The sequence below is a fragment of the Pseudophryne corroboree genome, chromosome 1 (assembly GCF_028390025.1).
Source record: "Pseudophryne corroboree isolate aPseCor3 chromosome 1, aPseCor3.hap2, whole genome shotgun sequence".
Classification (NCBI taxonomy): Eukaryota; Metazoa; Chordata; class Amphibia; order Anura; family Myobatrachidae; genus Pseudophryne; species Pseudophryne corroboree.
The window spans coordinates 1,114,313,448-1,114,334,643 of NC_086444.1; the positions used below are offsets into that span (position 1 = coordinate 1,114,313,448).

The window sequence follows — 21,196 nt, forward strand, 5'->3', positions numbered from 1 at the left end:
TATCAGAATTACCAGCTATAGCTGTGGAGACCAGGTCCGAGAACCCTTCTCCACACAATCCTCAGCCTTCCATATGCCCCTTAAGTCGGCATCATCTGTCCACTGCATATTCTACAGGACACGTCAAGCAGAAATCGACATAGCTTTGACTCTAGGACCCAGTATACTCATGTCACTTTGGGCATGTTTTATATATACATATCTCTTAAGACAGCATCTTTAATTAGATAGATAGATAGATAGATATATCTATCTATATATACATACTAGGGTCTCAATCTCTGCTGATAAGGTACCTGTCCACGCTGCCACAGCGCTATAAACCCATGCCGACACAATCGCCGGTCTGAGTAGTGTACCAGAATGTGCACGCTATCTGCAGGATCCCTGAGAATAGCTGTTACGTCAGGGCTACCTTTTGGGCAAACCTGACACCCTAGGGGAAGATTCCCATCATATCCTGGCCCTAGTGGGGAAAGGATACTGCCTGAGAATCCTTTGTGGGAAACTGCAGTCTCTTGTCTGGAGATTCCCGCTCTTTTCCTTCATGAGAGGAGGGAAATTTACCTCAGCTTTCTTCCCCTTAAACATGTGTACCCTTGTGTCAGGGACAGATGAGTCATCAGTGATATGCAAATCATCTTTTATTACAATAATCATATATTGAATACTTTTGGCTGTAAAATTGCATTATCGTAGTCGAAACTGGAGTCAAACTCCGTGTCGATATCAGTGTCTATTATTTTGGATAGTGAGCATTGAGAGACTCTAAGGGGTATATGCAATTGCGGTCGAATTCCCGAAATTGTCGAAAAACTGGACTTTTTCGCCAAAAAAAAAAAAACATTCGACAATGCAATTCAGTACTTTCCGTCAAAAAAACGGACTTTCAAAATTCGACTTTTTGAAATTAGACATTTGTCAAATTCGACATTTCTGCAATGGTACAAATGCGGCAATTCGCCAAAAGTATATTCAATTGAAGTTTGGAAATTCGACAACAGTGCTTTTAGACACTTTGGTGGCGGAATCTAATAAAAAAAAAATTAAAACATGTTTTTTTTGGTGTTTTTTTTATTGGTAATAGCATATCTATTTATATTAGAAGGGATTAGGTACTTGGTTTGTCTATTTTGGAGGCACAAGTATTATTTATATAATTTTAAAAATATATATATTTTTTTTAAATGGAATGGTAAAAACCCGAAAAAAAATGGCGTAGGGTCCCCCCTCCAAAGCATAACCAGCCTCGGGCTCTTCGAGCCGGTCCTGGTTCTAAAAATCCAGGGGGGGAAATGACAGGGAATCCCCCGTATTTTTAAAACCAGCACCGGGCTCTGCGCCTGGTGCAAAAAATACGGGGGACAAAAAGAGTAGGGGTCCCCCGTATTTTTTACACCAGCATCGGGCTCCACTAGCTGGACAGATAATGCCACAGCCGGGGGTCACTTTTATACAGCGCCCTGCGGCCGTGGCATTAAATATCCAACTAGTCACCCCTGGCCGGGGTACCCTGGGGGAGTGGGGACCCCTTCAATCAAGGGGTCCCCCCCCCAGCCACCCAAGGGCCAGGGGTGAAGCCCGAGGCTGTCCCCCCCATCCAAGGGCTGCGGATGGGGGGCTGATAGCCTTGAGAAAATTGAAAGAATATTGTTTTTTCCAGTAGTACTACTACAAGTCCCAGCAAGCCTCCCCGCAAGCTGGTACTTGGAGAACCACAAGTACCAGCATGCGGGAGAAAAACGGGCCCGCTGGTACCTGTAGTTCTACTGAAAAAAAAATACCCAAATAAAACAGGACACGCACACAGTGATAGTAAAACTTTATTACACACGTCGACAAACACATACTTACCTATGTTCACACGCCGACCTCTGTCCACTTGTCCAAGTAGAATCCACGTGTACCTGTGAATAAAATTATACTCACCTCAATCCAGTGTCCAGATTATAATCCACGTACTTGGCAAAAAAAAAAAAAAAAACGAACACCCGGACCAAACGGACTGAAAGGGGTCCCATGTTTACACATGGGACCCCTTTCCCCGAATGCAGAGACCCCACGTGACTGCTGTCACAGAAAGGTCTCTTCAGCCAATCAGCGAGCGCAACGTCCTGGCACTCTGCTGATTGGCTATGCGCGTCTGAGCTGTCAGACAGCGCATCGTAAAGCCTCTCCATTATATTCAATGGTGGGAACTTTGCGTCAGCGGTGAGGTCACCTGCGGTCAGCGGCTGACCGCGGGTAACCCCACCGCTGATGGCAAAGTTCCCACCATTGAAACTAATGGAGGGAGCTGTGCGATGCGCTGTCTGCCAGCAGACGCGCATACAGCCAATCAGGTGAGTGCCACGAAGTAGCGCTTCCTGATTGGCTTAAGGGACCTTCTGTGACAGCAGTCACGTGGGGTCCCGGCATTCGTGGAAAGGGGTCCCATGTGTAAACATGGGACCCCTTTCAGTCCGTTTGGTCCGGGTGTTCGTTTTTTGTTTTTTTTGCCAAGTACGTGGATTATAATCTGGACACTGGATTGAGGCGAGTATAATTTTATTCACAGGTACACGTGGATTCTACTTGGACAAGTGGACAGAGGTCGGCGTGTGAACATAGGTAAGTATGTGTGTGTAGACATGTGTGTAATAAAGTTTTACTATCACGGTGTGCGTGTCCTGTTTTTATTTGGGTATTTTTTTTTCAGTAGAACTACAGGTACCAGCGGGCCCGTTTTTCTCCCGCATGCTGGTACTTGTGGTTCTCCAAGTACAAGCTTGCAGGGGAGGCTTGCTGGGACTTGTAGTACTACTGGAAAAAACAATATTCTTTCAATTTTCTCAAGGCTATCAGTCCCCCATCCGCAGCCCTTGGATGGGGGGACAGCCTCGGGCTTCACCCCTGCCCTTGGGTGGCTGGGGGGTGGGACCCCTTGATTGAAGGGCTCCCCACTCCCCCAGGGTACCCCGGCCAGGGGTGACTAGTTGGATATTTAATGCCACGGCTGCATGGCGCTGTATAAAAGTGACCCCCGGCTGTGGCATTATCTGTCCAGCTAGTGGAGCCCGATGCTGGTGTAAAAAATATGGGGGACCCCTACTCTTTTTGTCCCCCGTATTTTTTGCACCAGGCGCAGAGCCCGGTGCTGGTTTTAAAAATACGGGGGATCCCCTGTCAGTTTTCCCCCCAGATTTTTAGAACCAGGACCGGCTCGAAGAGCCCGAGGCTGGTTATGCTTTGGAGGGGGGACCCCACGCAATTTTTTTCAGGTTTTTTACCGTTTTTTAAAAATCGGATCAAAATCCGTCAAATCGGCCGTTTTTCGACAGCGGGACTGTCGAATCCGTTTTTTATTGAATATGTTGAATTTCGGCACCCACTTGCCGGAATTCGACGGTCGAATTGTGTCGAATTAAAAAACTGGCGAAAAATTGCCGCGATTCGCCGCTAATTGCATATACCCCTAAAGGTCTCTGCGACATAGGGACAGACATGGGTAGATTTCCTGTCTGTTCTCTAATCTTTTGTGCAATAAATTCACCTTAGCACTTAATTACACATATCCAAACAGGTGTCGGCGTTGTCGGCGGAGGCACCCTCTCACACACACATTTGCTCCATCTCCTCCTTAGGGGAGCCTTTTACCTCAGACATGTCGACACACACGTACCGACACACCACACACTCAGGGAATGCTCATCTGAAGACAATTCCCCCATAAGGCCCTTTGGAGAGACAGAGAGAGAGAGTATGCCAGCACACACCCCAGCGCTATTAACCCAGGAATAACACAGTAACTTAATGTTAACCCAGTAGCTGCTGTTTATATTGATTTTTGCGCCTAATTATGTGCCCCCCCCTCTCTTTTTTTTACCCTCTTCTACCGTGTAACTGCAGGGGAGAGACTGGGGAGCTTCCTCTCAGCGGTGCTGTGGAGAAAAAACATGGCGCTGGTGAGTGCTGAGGAAGAAGCCCCGCCCCCTCGACGGCGGGCTTCTGTCCCGCTTTCATGTACAATTTTGGCGGGGGCTCATACATATATACAGTGCCCAACTGTATATTATGCAAACTTTTGCCAAAGAGGTCTCTAATTGCGGCCCAGGGCGCCCCGCCCTGCGCCCTACAGTGACCGGAGTATGTGGGTTTAGTGTGGGAGCAATGGCGCACAGCTGCAGTGCTGTGCGCTACCTCATATGAAGACTGGAGTCTTCTGCCGCCGATTTCGAAGTCTTCTTGCTTCTGTCACCGGCTTCTGTTTTATGGCTCTGCGAGGGGGACGGCGGCGCGGCTCCGGGATCGGACGACCAAGGGTGCGATCCTGTGTACGATCCCTCTGGAGCTAATGGTGTCCAGTAGCCTAAGAAGCAGGACCTATCTTCAGTGAGTAGGGCTGCTTCTCTCCCCTCAGTCCCACGTAGCAGAGAGCCTGTTGCCAGCAGATCTCTCTGAAAATAAAAAAACCTAACAAAATACTTTCTTTTTAGCAAGCTCAGGAGAGCTCACTAAGTAGCACCCAGCTCGTCCGGGCACAGATTCAAACTGAGGTCTGGAGGAGGGACATAGAGGGAGGAGCCAGAGCACACCAGTATCCAAATTCTTTCTTAAAGTGTCCTTGATCCTGCGGAGCCCGTCTATTCCCCATGGTCCTTACGGAGTCCCCAGCATCCACTAGGACGTTAGAGAGAAAAAAAAATCTAAAAAGGCATATAAAATTTTGAGGAAACGGATAGGTCAGCATTGGCAATCCCATTACATGTCTTTTAGAACCTCAACAAAAAAAAAGGGTACAATTCAATTAGAAGACAGTTGAATAGCACCGCATACAGAGCCCTGTGACACCCGACGACAAGCTTTCTTCTCGCACCCCTGGAGGGGTACGAGCAGAAATCCGACAAGTGTGCCGGTACGATACTGATTTTTGCCCTTAGAGCGGCAGAAACAGCATCGCGGAGGGCACTTAAGTCAGAGGATGGCGTTTCTCCTGACAAAATACCTTGTTTAGCCCGCGAGTATGGGCTTTCCATGACTTACCACTGCGCTGTATTGAATAGCCCCATAGCTAATTCCTGGCACTATTCAACTGTTTTCGAACTGAATTGTGCCCAATGAATTTCGTGGGTGAAAAAGAATTTGTAATAAAATGATTGGATATATTGGCACTATTTAATTAAATGATAAATAAAACTTTGATTTAGATCCTGTGCAGGCTTCTACATGCATTAAACTATATCACATATTCATCAATAGTAATATGTAGAAAGCTTGCATAGAACTAAATCCTCCTATACACAGGAGGTCAGATGGCCATAACACAAAATAAGGAGGCGCCTGATGTCGCAATGGAAAAGGATCTCACAAGAACAAAGGGTGATTCATATACCATGTGCAGATTAGCATCATTGAGGAGAAAGTATGTGAACTTCAGGGGCTGGTAAATGTGATGTATACCACCATCCTATTGTCTACTTCCTTTATCAGGATTATCAGGTTACACCAGACATCCGGTTGATTGAAATATTCAAACCCAGAATATATCTGTGTTGGAATCTATACATTGTTCTATGCAATCTATGCATTGTTGGTCTGTTCCCGATGCTTCTTGCAAGACTCTGCATGCACCACAAAAAGCAAATGCAGCCTGCAGATGCAGTGCACCAAGTATAAGCACTTTGGTTTGGGATACATTAGCAGCCATCATTGAAAAGGGTATTTCTGGGAAGCAAACTTGTGACCATACAGAAAAGATCCATCTCATCGGTGTTGTGGGAGTGTAGCCAGGCTTCCGATGTAGTTTGAGGCTTGCGCACAGTCACCTGGATGCTTATTGACCGACACTGCAGAAAGCCCCTGTCATAAAGATAATAATAGCTTGCACTCAGCTGTATGGCATATGTAATAAAAGGTCAGTTATCTCAAGAATTATCAGAGTTTGTCAGCTATTATATTCAGGACACCAGATACAGCTTTGTACCAAGTCTGTTACTCTGCCCGATTCCATGCCAATCTTCCTAATACACCTATGCACAGGGAAATGTGATTTCTTCTCAACACAAAACCAGTTCCAAGCTTTTTCTTGCCACCCAAGCTATTTAATACAGACTCCCAAAACACAAACATGTACAATTTTATGCCCCCAGCTAATGCAGGATACATACAGTACACGGTCTAGTCAAATTACTATGACCACCAGCTAAGAGCCAGAGTAACCGCCGTGTGCAGCACGGACAGCAGCTGGACGGCCTGGGAGCGACTCAGTAAGGTGCAGGTAGGTTGGCACAAGAACATTTTGATGGTGAGCTGTTCCACTGTAGCGTGTCAGTCAGCTCTCACGCACCTTCGTAGCTGATGTTAACCTCTGACATCAATGGCACATGGTGCTCTGCAGTTTCCACGTGGGTTACTCGCAATGGTGCCATTTGTCCAGTCACGATACACCTTCACCACAGCAGCACGAGAACAGTTCACAAACTGAGCTTTCAGAAATACTGCCACTCTTGGCCCAAAAGCTGATAATCATTCCTTTCTGCAACTAGGTGAAATTTCCTCTTTTTACCCATGACCGCAACGAGCGATGTGTGTTCAGACGGCTTATCGCACACCTTATATACCCACCAAGCCAGCGCACGACACGTGACGTACTTCATTGGCTATGTGATGGCGACGTCAAATGTATGAGGTGGTCATAATAACGTGACTCAACCGTGTATATGTGATGGGAAGCTCAGAGCGAAAACTGTAGGACTTCATACTGAAACCAGCATGACTTTGTATTATAGTAAGTCTTCATGGTAGCCAGCCTTTGCTGGATCTCAGCATGAAGAAATCCACTCACATTAATCAGCAAGGGCTTGGTAACTGTAATAAAGGTAGATCAACAAAAGTACAGTCCCTCTGTCAAGCACCACCAGACTCTGCAGTGAAAAGTACCATGGTGCTGCAGTGGAAACTCAGTATCTCAGTGTTTGGAAAGGGCCCATCATGCCCTGTCCTATATACAGTGGTGCCAAAGTCTTACAAAAACAAATGCTATTTTCTGTTTGACTATTTCTGCCTAATGCAATGAAAGAGTCTGGCACCATCTGCGTTGTATCATAGCCAGAGGCGTATCTAGCATGGGGCGAGCAGCGCCGTGGAAGCCCCAGCAGAGGGGGGCGCCACCGGCACCTGCACGGCCCACTCGCCCCATGCGACAGGGATTCCGCCGGCGCTACCCGCGGCGCTCTCCCTGTCTCCCCGGCTGCTGTGCCTGTCACACTGTGCAGGCAGCGGCAGCCAGGAGCCTCCCCCTACTAAACCCCCCACCCCCCCTCCTGCAAAGACTTCAGTGCGCGCTTGCGCGACCTCGGAGGGAGGTGCAGGAGGTGAGCAGGGCAGGCTAAACTGTGTGGGTGTGTGTGTGTAATTTACTGTGTGTGTCTGGGGCTAGTGTGGTGTGTGTGTGTCTGGGGCAATGTAACTGGCACTGTAAGGCATGTATCCGGCACTGTGGGGCAATGTAACCGGCACTGTGGGGCAATGTAACCGGCACTGTGGGGCAATGTATCCGGCACTGTGGGGCATTGTATCCGGCACTGTGGGGCAATGTAACCGACACTGTGGGGCATTGTAACCGACACTGTGGGGCATTGTAACCGACACTGTGGGGCATTTTCAGTGGCCACGCCCATTTTTGCCCCACACACATGCTACTTTTGCTGTTTTTGTTTTGTTTTGGTTTTTTTTTTGGGGGGGGGGGGCGCCATTTTACATCTTGCCCTGGGCTCCGAAAACCCTAGCTACGCCTCTGATCATAGCTAGGACTACATAAGAGGGACTCTGCAAGACAGTAGTTAGGGACTGGATGAGTGTTAGGGGCTCTCCGGTTTTATTATATATAAAGGATGTTTGCGGGCATAGAGAAGCCTGTGACAGGTATAAATTCATGCAGCAGCACAGAGGATAGGTGGCAAAGAAACAAAGCATTCTACCCTTTGTGGGCAATGCTTCATGGATATATTTTTTACTTCTTTAACTGTGTGAGTCCCCAGAACAACGGTTATTCCCAGGATCTATCACTTCCCCTTGTTCCTGTTCAGTCTTCCTCTATTTCCAAATGTGTCATTCTGCTCTAGAAAACCTCTTATCGGAACAAATATTGCACTTGACAGATCTCTATTAATGCTTTTGTAGTAATGTTTTATCGTATTACCCCTATACCTTTCCTCCTGTGAGCCGTACATGTTCAGCGGTTGAAGTCCTGCCAGATATGCTTTGTTATGCAGCATTTTAGTAGCAGTTCTGTAAATGGTGTCTCCTTTATTTTTTCACTGCCTTTTGGGGATACGGACGCCAATAGATAATAGGATTTTAATACCTACCGGTAAATCCTTCTCTCTTAGTCCGTAGAGGATGCTGGGGTCACATCAAGAACCATGGGGGTATAGACGGAATCCACAGGAGACATGGGCACTTTAAGACTTTCAAAGGGGTGTGAACTGGCTCCTCCCTCTATGCCCCTCCTCCAGACTCTAGTTATAGGAACTGTGCCCAGGGAGACGGGTATTTCGAGGAAAGGATTTATTGTTAAACTATGGTGAGATACATACCAGCTCACACCTCAAGCACGCCGTACAACATGGCATTTAACACAACGCAAGTCAACGGCATGAACATCATCAGCAACAGGCTGACTATAAACGTAACACGTTACGTTTTGAAACACATGTGTAACCACAAGTAATAACTGCAGATACAGTACGCACTGGGACGGGCGCCCAGCATCCTCTACAGACTAAGAGAAAAGGATTTACCGGTAGGTATTAAAATCCAATTTTCTCATACGTCCTAGAGGATGCTGGGGTCACATCAAGAACCATGGGGTTATACCAAAGCTCTAGAATGGGCGGGAGAGTGCGGATGACACTGCAGCACCGATTGACCAAACATGAGGTCCTCATTAGCCAGGGTATCAAACTTGTAGAACTTCGCAAAAGGTGTTTGAACCCGACCAAGTAGCTGCTCGGTAAAGTTGTAATGCCGAGACCCCCCGGGCAGCCACCCAGGACGAGCCCACCTTTCTGGTAGAATGGGCCTTCACCGATTTCGGTAACGGCAATCCAGCCGAAGAATGAGCCTGCTGAATCGTATGACAAATCCAGCGCGCAATAGTCTGCTTGGAAGCAGGAGCCCCAATTTTATTGTGAGCATACAGGACAAACAGAGCCTGTTTTCCTAAACTGAGCCATTCTGGCGACATAAATTTTCAAAGCTCTTACTACTTCGAGAAACTTCGATTCCTGCAAGGCGTCAGTAGCCACTGGCACCACAATAGGTTGGTTCAAGTGGAACGACGAAACCACTTTCGGCAAAAACTGCTGACGAGTCTTCAATTTTGCTTTATCTTCATGGAAGATCAAATAAGGGGTCTTGTGAGACAAGGCCGCCAATTCAGACACCTGCCTTGCGGATGCCAAGGCCAACAGCATGACCACTTTCCAAGTAGGAAATTTTAACTCTACCTTCTGCAAAGGTTCAAACCAATGAGATTGAAGGAATTGCAACACCACGTTAAGATCCCATGGTGCCACAGGGGGCACAAAGGGAGGCTGGATGTGCAACACACCTTTCACGAAGGTCTGAACTTCTGGAAGGGAGGCCAATTGTTTTTGGAAGAAAACCGATAAGGCTGAAATTTGAACTTTAATTAAGCCCAACTTTAGGCCCGCATCCACACCGGCTTGTAGAAAATGGAGAAAACGTCCTAACTGAAATTCTTCCGTAGGAGCCTTCCTGGATTCACACCAATACACGTATTTTCTCCAGATACGGTGGTAATGTTTAGAAGTTACTCCCTTCCTGGCCTGAATAAGAGTGGGGATAACTTCCTCGGGAATACCCTTCCGGGCTAGGATCCGGCGTTCAACCTCCAAGCCGTCAAACGGAGTCGCGGTAAGTCTTGGAACACGCACGGCCCCTGATATAACAAATCCTCCCTCAGAGGAAGAGGCCAGGGATCTCCTACGAGTAATTCCAGAAGATCCGGATACCAAGTCCTTCTTGGCCAGTCTGGAACAATGAGGATCGCTCGAACCTTTGTTCTTCTTATGATCTTTATCACTTTTGGAATAAGTGGAAGCGGAGGAAACACGTACACCGACTGAAACACCCACGGTGTCACTAGGGCATCCACTGCTATTGCTTGAGGGTTGACCTGGAACAATATCTCTGAAGTTTCTTGTTGAGGCGAGACGCCATCATGTCTATTTGAGGAATTCCCCAAAGACTTGTCACTTCTGCAAAGACCTCTTGATGAAGACCCCACTCTCCTGGATGGTGATCGTGTCTGCTGAGGAAGTCCGCTTCCCAGTTGTCCACTCCTGGAATGAAGATCGCTGACAGAGCACTTGTATGCTTTTCCGCCCAACGGAGCACCTTTGTGGTCTCTGCCATTGCCGCTCTGCTCTTTGTTCCGCCCTGGCGGTTTATGTACGCTACTGCTGTTATGTTGTCCGACTGAATCAAGATGGGCCGTTTGCATACCACCTCCCTGTCTGGAAGAGGAGCTGGTAAGGCTGATTTAAAAAAACGGTGAGGGGGGGGATGTCTTGAAACTCCAGTTTGTACCCTTGGGACACTATTTCTAAAACCCATGGGTCCAGGGCCGAACGAGCCCAGAACTGACTGAAGAGCCTGAGACATGCCCCCACTGGTGCGGACTCCCGCAGAGGAGTCCCAGCGTCATGCGGTGGACTTGGCAGAAGCCGGGGAGGACTTCTGCTCCTGGGAACCGGCCACGGCCGGTGATCGTTTACCTTTTCCTCTCGTAGCAAAGAAGGAAGACCCTCGGCCCCTTCTGTATTTATTGGGCCGAAAGGACTGCATCCGATAGTGGTGTGCTTTCTTTTGTGGTGCAGGCACATAAGGTAAAAATGATGACTTACCCGCGGTAGCCGTAGATACCAAATCAGCAAGGCCGTCACCAAACACAGCACCCTTATACGGTAGAGACTCCATAGCTTTCTTAGAGTCAGCATCAGCATTCCATTGAAGAATCCACAATGCTCTCCTAGCGGAGATTGCCATGGCATTGGCTCGTGATCCCAAGAGGCCAATATCTCTCGCAGCTTCCTTCCCTGATATGACCTAGTGTCAAAAGAATGATATCCATATCTAGGGTATCCATTTCAGATGACAAGTTATCTGCCCATTTTTCGATAGCACTACTCACCCACGCAGATGCAATGGCTGGTCTGAGTAGCGTACCCGTGGTGACATAAATGGATTTCAATGTATTTTCCTGCCTACAATCCTTTAGGGCTGCCGTGTCAGGGGACGGGAGAGCTACCTTTTTGGACAGCCGTGACAGAGCTTTGTCCACAATGGGGGGTGACTCCCATTTTTCCCTATCCCCAGAGGGAAACGGATACGCCATTACAATCCTTTTGGGAATCTGAAACTTTTTGTCAGGACTTTCCCAAACCTTTTCACAAAGCGTGTTCAGTTCATGAGAGGGAGGAAACGTTACCTCAGGTTTCTTTCCTTTATACATACAGACCCTAGTATTAGGAACAGTATGGTCCTCAGTGATATGTAATACATCTTTTATAGCCACAATCATGTACTGAATGCTCTTTGCCAGTTTTGGATCTAATCTGGCATCACTATAGTCGACACTTGAGTCAGTGTCCGTGTCGGTATCAGTGTCTGTCATCTGGGCAAATTAACGTTTTTGTGACCCCGAGGGGGTCTGTACTTGAAACAACACATCCTCTACGGATTTCTTCCAAGCCTGGTTCCGAGACTTAAATTTATCCAATCTTTTATTTATCAGAGCCACATTTGCATTCAAAGCACTCAAAACATTCACCCAATCAGGTGTCGGCGGTGCCGACAGGGTCACTCCCTCAGCCGTTTGTGTCCCTAACAGTCTCCTCCTGGGAAGAGCACTCCGCCTCAGACATGCCGACACACGTGCACCCACCACACGCAGATACACTGGGCCTATAGGGGACAGACCCACAGTAAAGCCTGTCAGAGAGACACAGAGGGAGATATTGCCAGCCCACACCCCAGCGCCCAAACCCGGTCTGAACACTACAGAAAATGTCCCAGACCTGCAGCGCTTTTATAATTTACATACAATGCACCAAAATCACTGTCCCCCCCCCCCCCCCCCCCCCGTTTTGCACAGTTACTTGTACAGCAGTGTGAGGAAGGACCAGCATCTCTGCAGCCTGTGTAGAGAAAACGGCGCCGGGCTGTGAGGGCTAAGTCCCGCCCCCGTCATGGCGCGCTTCAGACCCGCTCTTTTTAAAAAAAAAATTATACTGGCGAGGGTCCAGTCTGTGCCCTGGCACTATGTCCTCTCTTGCCAGTCAGTTATTTTGAGGTTAAAATGCTGCCCAGGGCGCCCCCCCTCCCCCGCGCCCTGCACCCTGTAGTGCCTCCGAGTGTGGGAGCATGGCGCGCAGTGCGCCCGCTGTGCGGTACCTCAAAGCCGTCACTGAAGTCTTCTGATCTTCTACTCACCTGTCTTCTGACTTCCGGCTCTGCAAGGGGGGTGACGGCGGGCTCTGGGAACGAGCATCTAGGCGTACCTAGCGATCAGACCCTCAGGAGCTAATGGTGTCCTGTGGTCAAAGAAGCAGAGCCTTTAAACTCACAGGAGTAGGTCTGACTTCTCTCCTCAGTCCCACGAAGCAGGGAGACTGTTGCCAGCAGTGCTCCCTGAAAATAAAAAACCTAACAAAGTCTTTTCAGAGAAACCCAGTAGAGCTCCTCCATGTGCATCCAGTCTGCCTGGGCACAGATTCTAAACAGGAGTCTGGAGGAGGGGCATAGAGGGAGGAGCCAGTTCACACCCCTTTGAAAGTCTTAAAGTGCCCATGTCTCCTGTGGATCCCGTCTATACCCCATGGTTCTTGATGTGACCCCAGCATCTGCTAGGACGTATGAGAAAACATCTTACAGTGACTTGTAGAGTGGCAGTGCAGCCATTATTTTCCTGCTACAACAGGATCAATCCAATTGTTTTGTGCGGCTGAAGATCCTGTCTAAATAGGACTTTTTAGATGCCTAAACAAACGTCACAATTCAATTGTGTTTCACATTGCGCATGTCGTGCCCAAACAGACCAAGTTTAGACGACTAAAACGGTTAAACCAGTTTAAACTAGGAATGGACATTGAATCACGATGGTTAGCAACCAATGTTTTTCATGTGGGGTTAGTGTTTTTACCATTCAATGGCATCATTCGGATGTTTGACACCATCGAATGGTAACAATTTGATGGCATTCCGATGGAAGCAGATTGCTTGCTAGGATTGGCTCTATGAGACTGTGAGAACCAATTAGTGCACAACCCTTGCGCCTACAGCAGCAGCTATGCAAATTGCGAAAAGCCTGACTGTCACTCTCCTCCATGTCGGTGTTGTCACTCAGCTAACTGGCCTCGGCATCACTCAGGTTAATGGCATGGTTGCCGTGTCCAGTGCTGCAGCTGCTCCGCCTCCTCTTCTATAAGCCAGACTCTGTTCTGGACAATGCCCTCAGTTCCACCTCTAGCCCGCCCTCAATCCCACCCCCATTAAGCAACATTGTGGCGTATTGAGCATGTGCGAACATCACAATGGATTTACCATTGAACGCTTTTAATGTGATTGTTAACTACCATCACATCAGAACAGTCGATGACGAAAGACCATCCACCATTCAAAGTGCCCAGTTTACACACATTTTTTTCTCGTAACTCTGGAGGTGGCCCAGATTAGTCTCCCATATCAAAAACACAGAAACTTTTAAGCGTGACTGGGATAGAGACACCTTTGCTTTCTGATGGTTCAGTGTACACAAACTTTGTTTTATTCACAAAATTATTACAAATATTGTATCAAATTACCTTCAGGCGTTTATTCACAAAATTATTACAAATATTGTATCAAATTACCTTCAGGCTATGGGTATAATGTATATATAAATGTATTTTTTTTTTTCTAGACTTGGATCCCACCCCTAAGATATCTCATTATGGTACATTTTCAAACATGGAAAAACCAGATATCCAAAAAACTTCTTGTCCCAAGCACTCATGCCTCTTCCTACACACACTGGCCCTATGCTGGCTTTTCCCGCTGCTTGCTTACCATAACGTCATCTGAACCTATAACCCCATGCTTTCTCTCCTCTGTTGACATTACATAATCATTTACTCTTATCTTATTTCAGATATCCTGAACTTACATGCTTTATTTTACTTTGAGTCATTAAATTCAATACTCCTGACTTCAGTCTATTCCTCTCTTTTATCTAAATCACTAATACCCCTTTTCCACCTCTGTAGCACGGGTCGCAGCTGGGAGCCTGACACGGCTATGACCCGTGCTATAGCCCCTTTTACCACAGCGCTCACCAACCTGGCATAGTGCCAGGTTGGTGACACTGCTACTGACGCGGCAGGGGCGGCGCTGGGAGATCACATGATCTCCCAGCGCCGCCCTTCCATTCACTGTCGCCTCGACACGGCTTCCGTTCACACTACACAGCTTACCGGGTTGAACACGTGTTCAACCCGGCAAGCTACCCGGGTAGGATTCCCGGATCACGTGATCCGGGTATTTGCAGGGGGACCCTTTTCCACTAGAAAAAACACGGGTAAATGCGCGCCCCCGCACAATTACCCGTGTTCTAAAAGGCTAGTGGGAAAGGGGTATAAGAATAAGAATGTGTACCTACTGGGGTATCATCTGCAAAAATAAATACCTGTACAACATCACTAAGGAATATATTCTACAAAATTGGACCCAGGACTGATCCTCTCAGAACTCCTCTGCTTACCAGACTTTATACGAGCTTAGACTGTTCACTTCTGTCCTTTGGCCAACTTTTACACATTCCACTAACTTTAAGTCTTATGTATTAATTTATTGTGGGTTACTGTATCGTATGCCCTACAGAAATCTAAACAACCCTATCTAAATACGCAGGTCTATATTACCTTTCCACTAGAATGGTTTCACATGTCCACCTCCCTTCCAGCAGCAAATCCATGTGACCTTGGAACTTTGCGATTCTACTACTCTTGATTCTTGATGCAAGCCTTGCAGGTCTGTAATTATCATATTCTTTATTAGCATCCTTTCCGTATAGAGCAGTGGTTCTCAAACTCGGCCCTCAGGACCCCACACAGTTCATGTTTTCCAGGTGACCTCACAGAATCACAAGTGAAATAATTAGCTCCGCATGTGGATCTTTTAAAATGTGTCAGTGAGTAATGAATAGACCTGTGCACCTGCTGGAAAACATGAACTGAGTGTTGGTAATGAGGACTGAGCTTCAGTACCACTGGTGTACAGGAACGTCATATGCCATCCAGTCACTTGAAACGAACACAGCAACAATTGGTTGAAAACATTTGGCGACTGGTGCTGCTTCATGAATGCCTACCATCCGGACACATACATTAGTCAACTTTTAACTGAGAGTTCATGTAACAACTATTCTGTTGTAAAAACACTATCGTATACAGTACAGTAAGGGGTATATTTACTAAAGCGCGGGGTATACAAAAGTGGAGTTGTTGCCCATAGCAACCAGATTCTAGCTATTATCTTCTAGAACACAGGTTCTCAAACTCGGTCCTCAGGACCCCACACAGTGCATGTTTTGTAGGTCTCCTCACAGAATTGCAAGTGACATAATTAGCTCCACCTGTGGACCTTTTAAAATGTGTCAGTGAGTAATTAATACACCTGTGCACCTGCTGGGTTACCTGCAAAACATGCACTGTGTGGGGTCCTGAGGACCGAGTTTGAGAACCTCTGTTCTAGATAATTGAGGAGTAGAATCCGATTGGTTGCTATGGGTAACATCCCACTTTGGTAAATATACCCCCAGGGTTTATCTTTCCCCTCTAGTGCAGGTGAATTTTCAAAACTTAGGAACACGGAGATATCATTCATAGTCCCCAGCAGCGTAGCTGGAATACTTGTGCTGCTATCAGCACCAAGCACTAGACTCACCTCTCTCGTCAATACAGAAGACACAAGCTTTGCTTTCATAAGCAGATGAGCTAGCATGCGTTCCTAAAGGGTGACATCAAGATGCTCAGGTACGATTGACGCTGACACCAGTGAAGAGGAGGATTACTATCACGTCAGATAAATTGCTACTGAATCATTAAGAAAAATTATCTCAAGTACTCCTGAGCGGGGGAACTTGATACATATGAAAGTTGAAACTTGTTTCACAGGTTGGTCCAATAAACACACACCTCCCACTGTCAAATCACAGAATGGAAAAACCCAATATAGACGTAGGTTCATAATTTCTTCAACACAGTTTGGAGAATCATGTGTAAAATACATTTAAATATGATTCTTTGTTTCCACTCCTCACTTTATCGTTTACAAAGATGCTCAGAGGAGTCACAAAAACATTTGGTGATCATAACAGCACTACAGACTTGTTGTAGCACCACATAAATAGAAGAAAAACAAGAATAATGGCTGTATATAGGATTGGTATCTGGCCGGTTGCACAGCCCGATTCATCAGTGCTCATCGCATACTATAGGTGTCAGTCTGTGTCGCTCTAATAAAGCTCCAAACTGATATGATACATCTCTCACAGATACAGCAGAGCTCAACCCTGTCAGACAATAGGCTTCTCCTTGATTACACCCTCTGTAAAGTGGGCTGGGGATAGAGGGGCAGATTTATTAAGCTCAGTGAAGTGATAAATTGGAAGGTGATAAAGGACCAGCCAGTCAGCTCCTAACTGTCATTTTTCAAATCCAGCCTGTGACATGGTAGCTAGGATCTGATTGGCTGGTACTTTATCACCTTCCACTTTATCACTTCACCGAGCTTAATAAATCTGCCCCATAGTGAGCAATGTGCCATAATATGAGCTGATGGCAACTGTAACATAATGTGTATTGACAGCAACACTTTGAAATGGTGGCACTCCAATGTGGCATAATATGAATTGGGGGCACTGTGAGGCCAGTTCAATTGTTTTACCACAAGGCTACCACTAAAGGACGCAAAGCAGAGCAATTCAATTGTTGCTCCATTTAAATGCCCAATAGCAGCAGCCTGCTGAGGTACGAGAAGAAATGTGCGCAAAGTTGGCATTCAAACGGGAGTTTGGACGCCCAAAGCAGCACTTTAGGCGGGTTCAGTCGTTTCACACAGCTTAACCGTGTCTGCTTGGGCGCGATATGAATGATTGCCCAAACATTAACTGAACTGTGACAAATGTTTAGGCGTCCAAACAGTCCCGTTCAGATGGGAAAATTAGACGGACAAAACTATTGAATCTGCCCCTGTGGGTGTAATATGAACTTGGGCACTACTGTGGGGCAAACAGATGAAACATTGTACTAAAAGCAACAGCTGCAGCTCCCTGTGCTCAAATACTTTAAAGTCCTGTCTGCTTGCCTCGACATCTATGGGATTTACAGACAAAAAGCATATATTCCAATGAATTCTGTAACCAGAACTGATTTACAACTCTGGGTAATAATACTAATAACTTGTATGCTAATTTAAAGCAAAACAACAAACAAGACTAGTTTAGTGTAAAGTTAACTAAAAGCCTAATAATGAGTATTTAGAGGACTACTATGAGTAACGAAGGTAAATGTTACAGTAACTATCAACTCATTGCTCTCTTGAGAAAGGAATTCTTTATGTACACCTACGCTTTCAAAGTAAATATTTATTTCTGTGCAGCTGTCATAAGCAGACATTCTTCTACAGGTAAAAAACGTTTTTTGTTTTTTAATGACTAGCTGGATTTACTACATGTTGGCACTATACACAGGATAATAATAATAAAAAATAATAATAATAATTTGCATTATAATAGTACTGTTTTAAGATAAAATATACCAACAATAATAACACAATATCATCAATGAAAGAGGCACATTTCTGTCATGGCATATCAGCAGGCCTTTGAAATGAGTGCTACAATCTATAATAAGCAGATATGACAACAAAGCATGAAAAAGCTAAAGAAGGGTACACACGGAGAGATCCGTGTTTAAACTCTAAGCAAATCTGACTAGATTGCTTAGATTTTAAGCATGGATCTGCCGTGTGTATGCCCCCCAGCGATAGCGATGCACAACCCCGCGCATCGCTATCGCCGGAGCTAGATTGAGCCTGCATGCAGGCTCAATCTAGCAGGTCGCTCACTTCACCACTGTGTGAAGTAAGCGGCCCCCCGTCGTCACCCCCCCCCCCTCCCTCGCTCAGCACATCGCGCGGTGCTGAGATGTGTGCCGAGCGGTCTGTGTTAAGATCGTTCAGCACACATCTCCCCTGTCAGTACCCCCCTTAAGACAGCAAGTAAAGGCTTGGAATCTTTGGAGGCCGCCTGTTGCCCACCACTGACATACCCTGATGCCTGCTGTATAACAGATCATTGGAGTAGATGTATTAAGCCAGGAGGAGGGATAAAGAAGGGATAACGCAGTGATAAGCGCAAGGTGATAACGCACCAGCCAGTCAGCTGCTAATGTCTTTTTTCAAAGCTGTACTGATTGGCTGGTGCGTGATCACCTTGCACTTATCACTGCTTTATCCTTTTCTCCAGGTTAATACATCTGCCCCATTGTATGCCCAGTCACAGGTGCGGCAGCTCTGCCAACATTTATTAACATTGGGATTACATTACAATATAGCTTTTACACAACAGACATGCGTATGGATTACGGTGACTGATTACAGTGCCACATGTATATGTGCAACCCTTATATACAGTATGTATTATGCTGCCTGTAGGCTTTCCTGCTACAGAGAGATGTAGGCAGGATATAGAGCTGTAGTATGCAGGGACAGGAGGATGCCAAACCCACTCCATAAATGTAAACACATACACAGGCAGAAGAGTAAATGGGAGAAAGAGAGTCAATACAGGAACTCAACAGAACAAAGACACCATTACTGTACATACAATTAAATGAGCCTCACCATGAACTCCAATTAACATATTCATAAAATAGGCCTACTGAATTATCCACTCGGCAGAAAACATGCTATACAAGTGGCACAGACCGATATCAGTTGTGCTTATTGGTATAAAAAGGAGTCAGGAGACAGCAACAGTAACATCAGGTACAATGTACAGTAAGCAGGTAAAGGGCCCCATATACTAGAAAGATAACGCTCAATTTCATCCGATTTCGGGCCGATAAATCAGGGTATTTTGGAGGTGTTTCCGATCCGATGCGCATTCCCGTGAGCATCGGATCAGATACCCTAGATTGAATGTGCTGCACTAACGATCATCTCCGACCCCGCAGGCATGGCTGGGATGGCATACGATAAATCGTATGCAAAAGGACCGCATATGATGTATCATATGCGTTCCTGCCGCCCGGGAAGCTGCTGGGAGTTCAAGGGAAATCACCTCCGGCTTCAAAATCAGACATATCGTTGTAGTGTATGGGGCCCTTGTGAATTCTGCTTGCACTTGCAGCTCTCCTGTCACGGTGGAACTACAAGTCACAGCATGAAAAGCTTGGCTAGTTCAAGGGCACACAACTTGACTATAGGATGAAAGCACTTATTCTATAAAACAAGATCTCTCAACCACTCTTTGAGCTACAAAAAACTTTATGCATGAAATTAAAATGGTAAAGGTTTGTAATACTGTCACTACTTGGGGTAAAACCACAATGCTAATAACTATGACTAATGATACTCATTTCTAATGCTGTCTTTCAGAACAAGCGATGGTGGAGCATATTATTGGGCTTTCCATGTTCTCTTGGTTATCCACCATCTACAATCAGCATACATCAGCAATCAATTGCGGCATTCCTGCATTTTGCAGATGATTGAGTAAATAAATAAAAATCTGTAATGTATGGGGGTCACTGATTGCCGATTCCGAGTTGGTATAGCAGGTTGTCCAACATGTTCGACTTCACCAAGCAATAAATAATAGGTGCTATTGTCTTCTTCTGTATGGTGACGGTCAGCTGATTTATAGAATGTTACTAGTATATTACTAGTAAAACGGGCACTTCAATATTTGCAGATCTGATCTTTGGATGAAGTGATCCACCAATCAGCAAAAAATATCTGCAATGTATGGTCGAATATTGGTGGATTGGAGAATTGTTAAATTAGTTTTACAGCTGATGCTTGGGCCTCTTTGTGTCAGAGACGTCTCCTGTTACAGATGTTTATGTGTCAGATGCAACACATGTTATAGAATTCTGCCCAGTCAGCCTCATACAGTCATCTAGAACACTAGTGTAAATTATCTAGAGCATGTACAGTATAGCAGTGAGTGTGTGCCTTCATCCTCCCTGATCATGCAGTGAGTGTTGTAGTAAAAAAGTGTGGCTGCAAAGTTCTTAGACAGTTGGGAAACACTGTGCAAGGTCCACAGAGACTTCTCCAGGAGAAGACCCAGAGGACACACAGCGTAAGAGGCCACAGGAGGGTGTGTGTGTGTGTGTGTGTGTGTGTGTGTGTGTGTGTGTATAATATATATATATATATATATATATATATATATATATATATATATATATATATATATATATAAAATTATATTTGTGCGTGTCTGCTCCTCTGTAATGTCGTTGGCAGCTGCCACATGCATTGCCCGCAGAGCAGGTAGCAGGGCGCCAGGAGAGATGCTGAGCTGCTGCACCCGGGACACCGCAGTGTAACGCGGACAGGGAGCTGCAGGTTACCCCCGGTTGCCTCTTACCGGCGCTGCGAGCTATCCTCCATGGAGCCGCCTGCCGAGCCTGGGACCCTGGTACGGGAGACATCGCTGCTACTACACCCGATGCCTCTTCTGCAGTCTGTGGGTGGGTGAGCGCAGCCCGCCGGGCGGATCCCGGGACAGGGCGGTGACGTAGGTGCGGCTACGCCGGGTGAGGGCTGTGACTCCTCTGGAGCCCGCACCCCCCGCCATCTTGTCGGTGATAAAACTACATTCATACATACATACTACAGAGCTACTGTGTAGCTTATCACTATGCTGTATGTAGACATGCGCTGACTTGTAGTTCCACCACCCCAGCCGGAGAACCGCCACACGCTTCGTATAGCAGAATGTACTAAATTAAATCTGTGTAAACTGAAGAAATCGTGCAGGAGTCACTGAGGGCAGAGCATTACTTGTTATTAGTCCTTATACAGAGTGCATTTTATATAGGGTTTTACAGAGGCAATATAAACATTCACCTCAGTCCCT

General features: G+C 46.3%; 1 protein-coding gene across 2 annotated transcripts in view; it reads right to left on the reverse strand.

The window, feature by feature from the left end:
• The window catches only part of RELL1 (RELT like 1), an 81,535-nt gene extending 60,582 nt beyond the window's left edge, over positions 1-20,953 (reverse strand). Inside the window, exon 1 of one of the 2 annotated variants that reach the window (XR_010177690.1) lies at positions 20,705-20,953. Coding sequence is in view for 1 of the 2 variants with exons in the window: in XM_063922389.1 (XP_063778459.1) it covers positions 20,705-20,768 (64 nt within the window). In the remaining variant the exon portion in view is untranslated. The remainder of the gene's footprint in view (positions 1-20,704) is intronic. The other variant, XM_063922389.1, reaches the window with a different exon arrangement.
• Between the last annotated feature and the right edge of the window lie 243 nt (positions 20,954-21,196).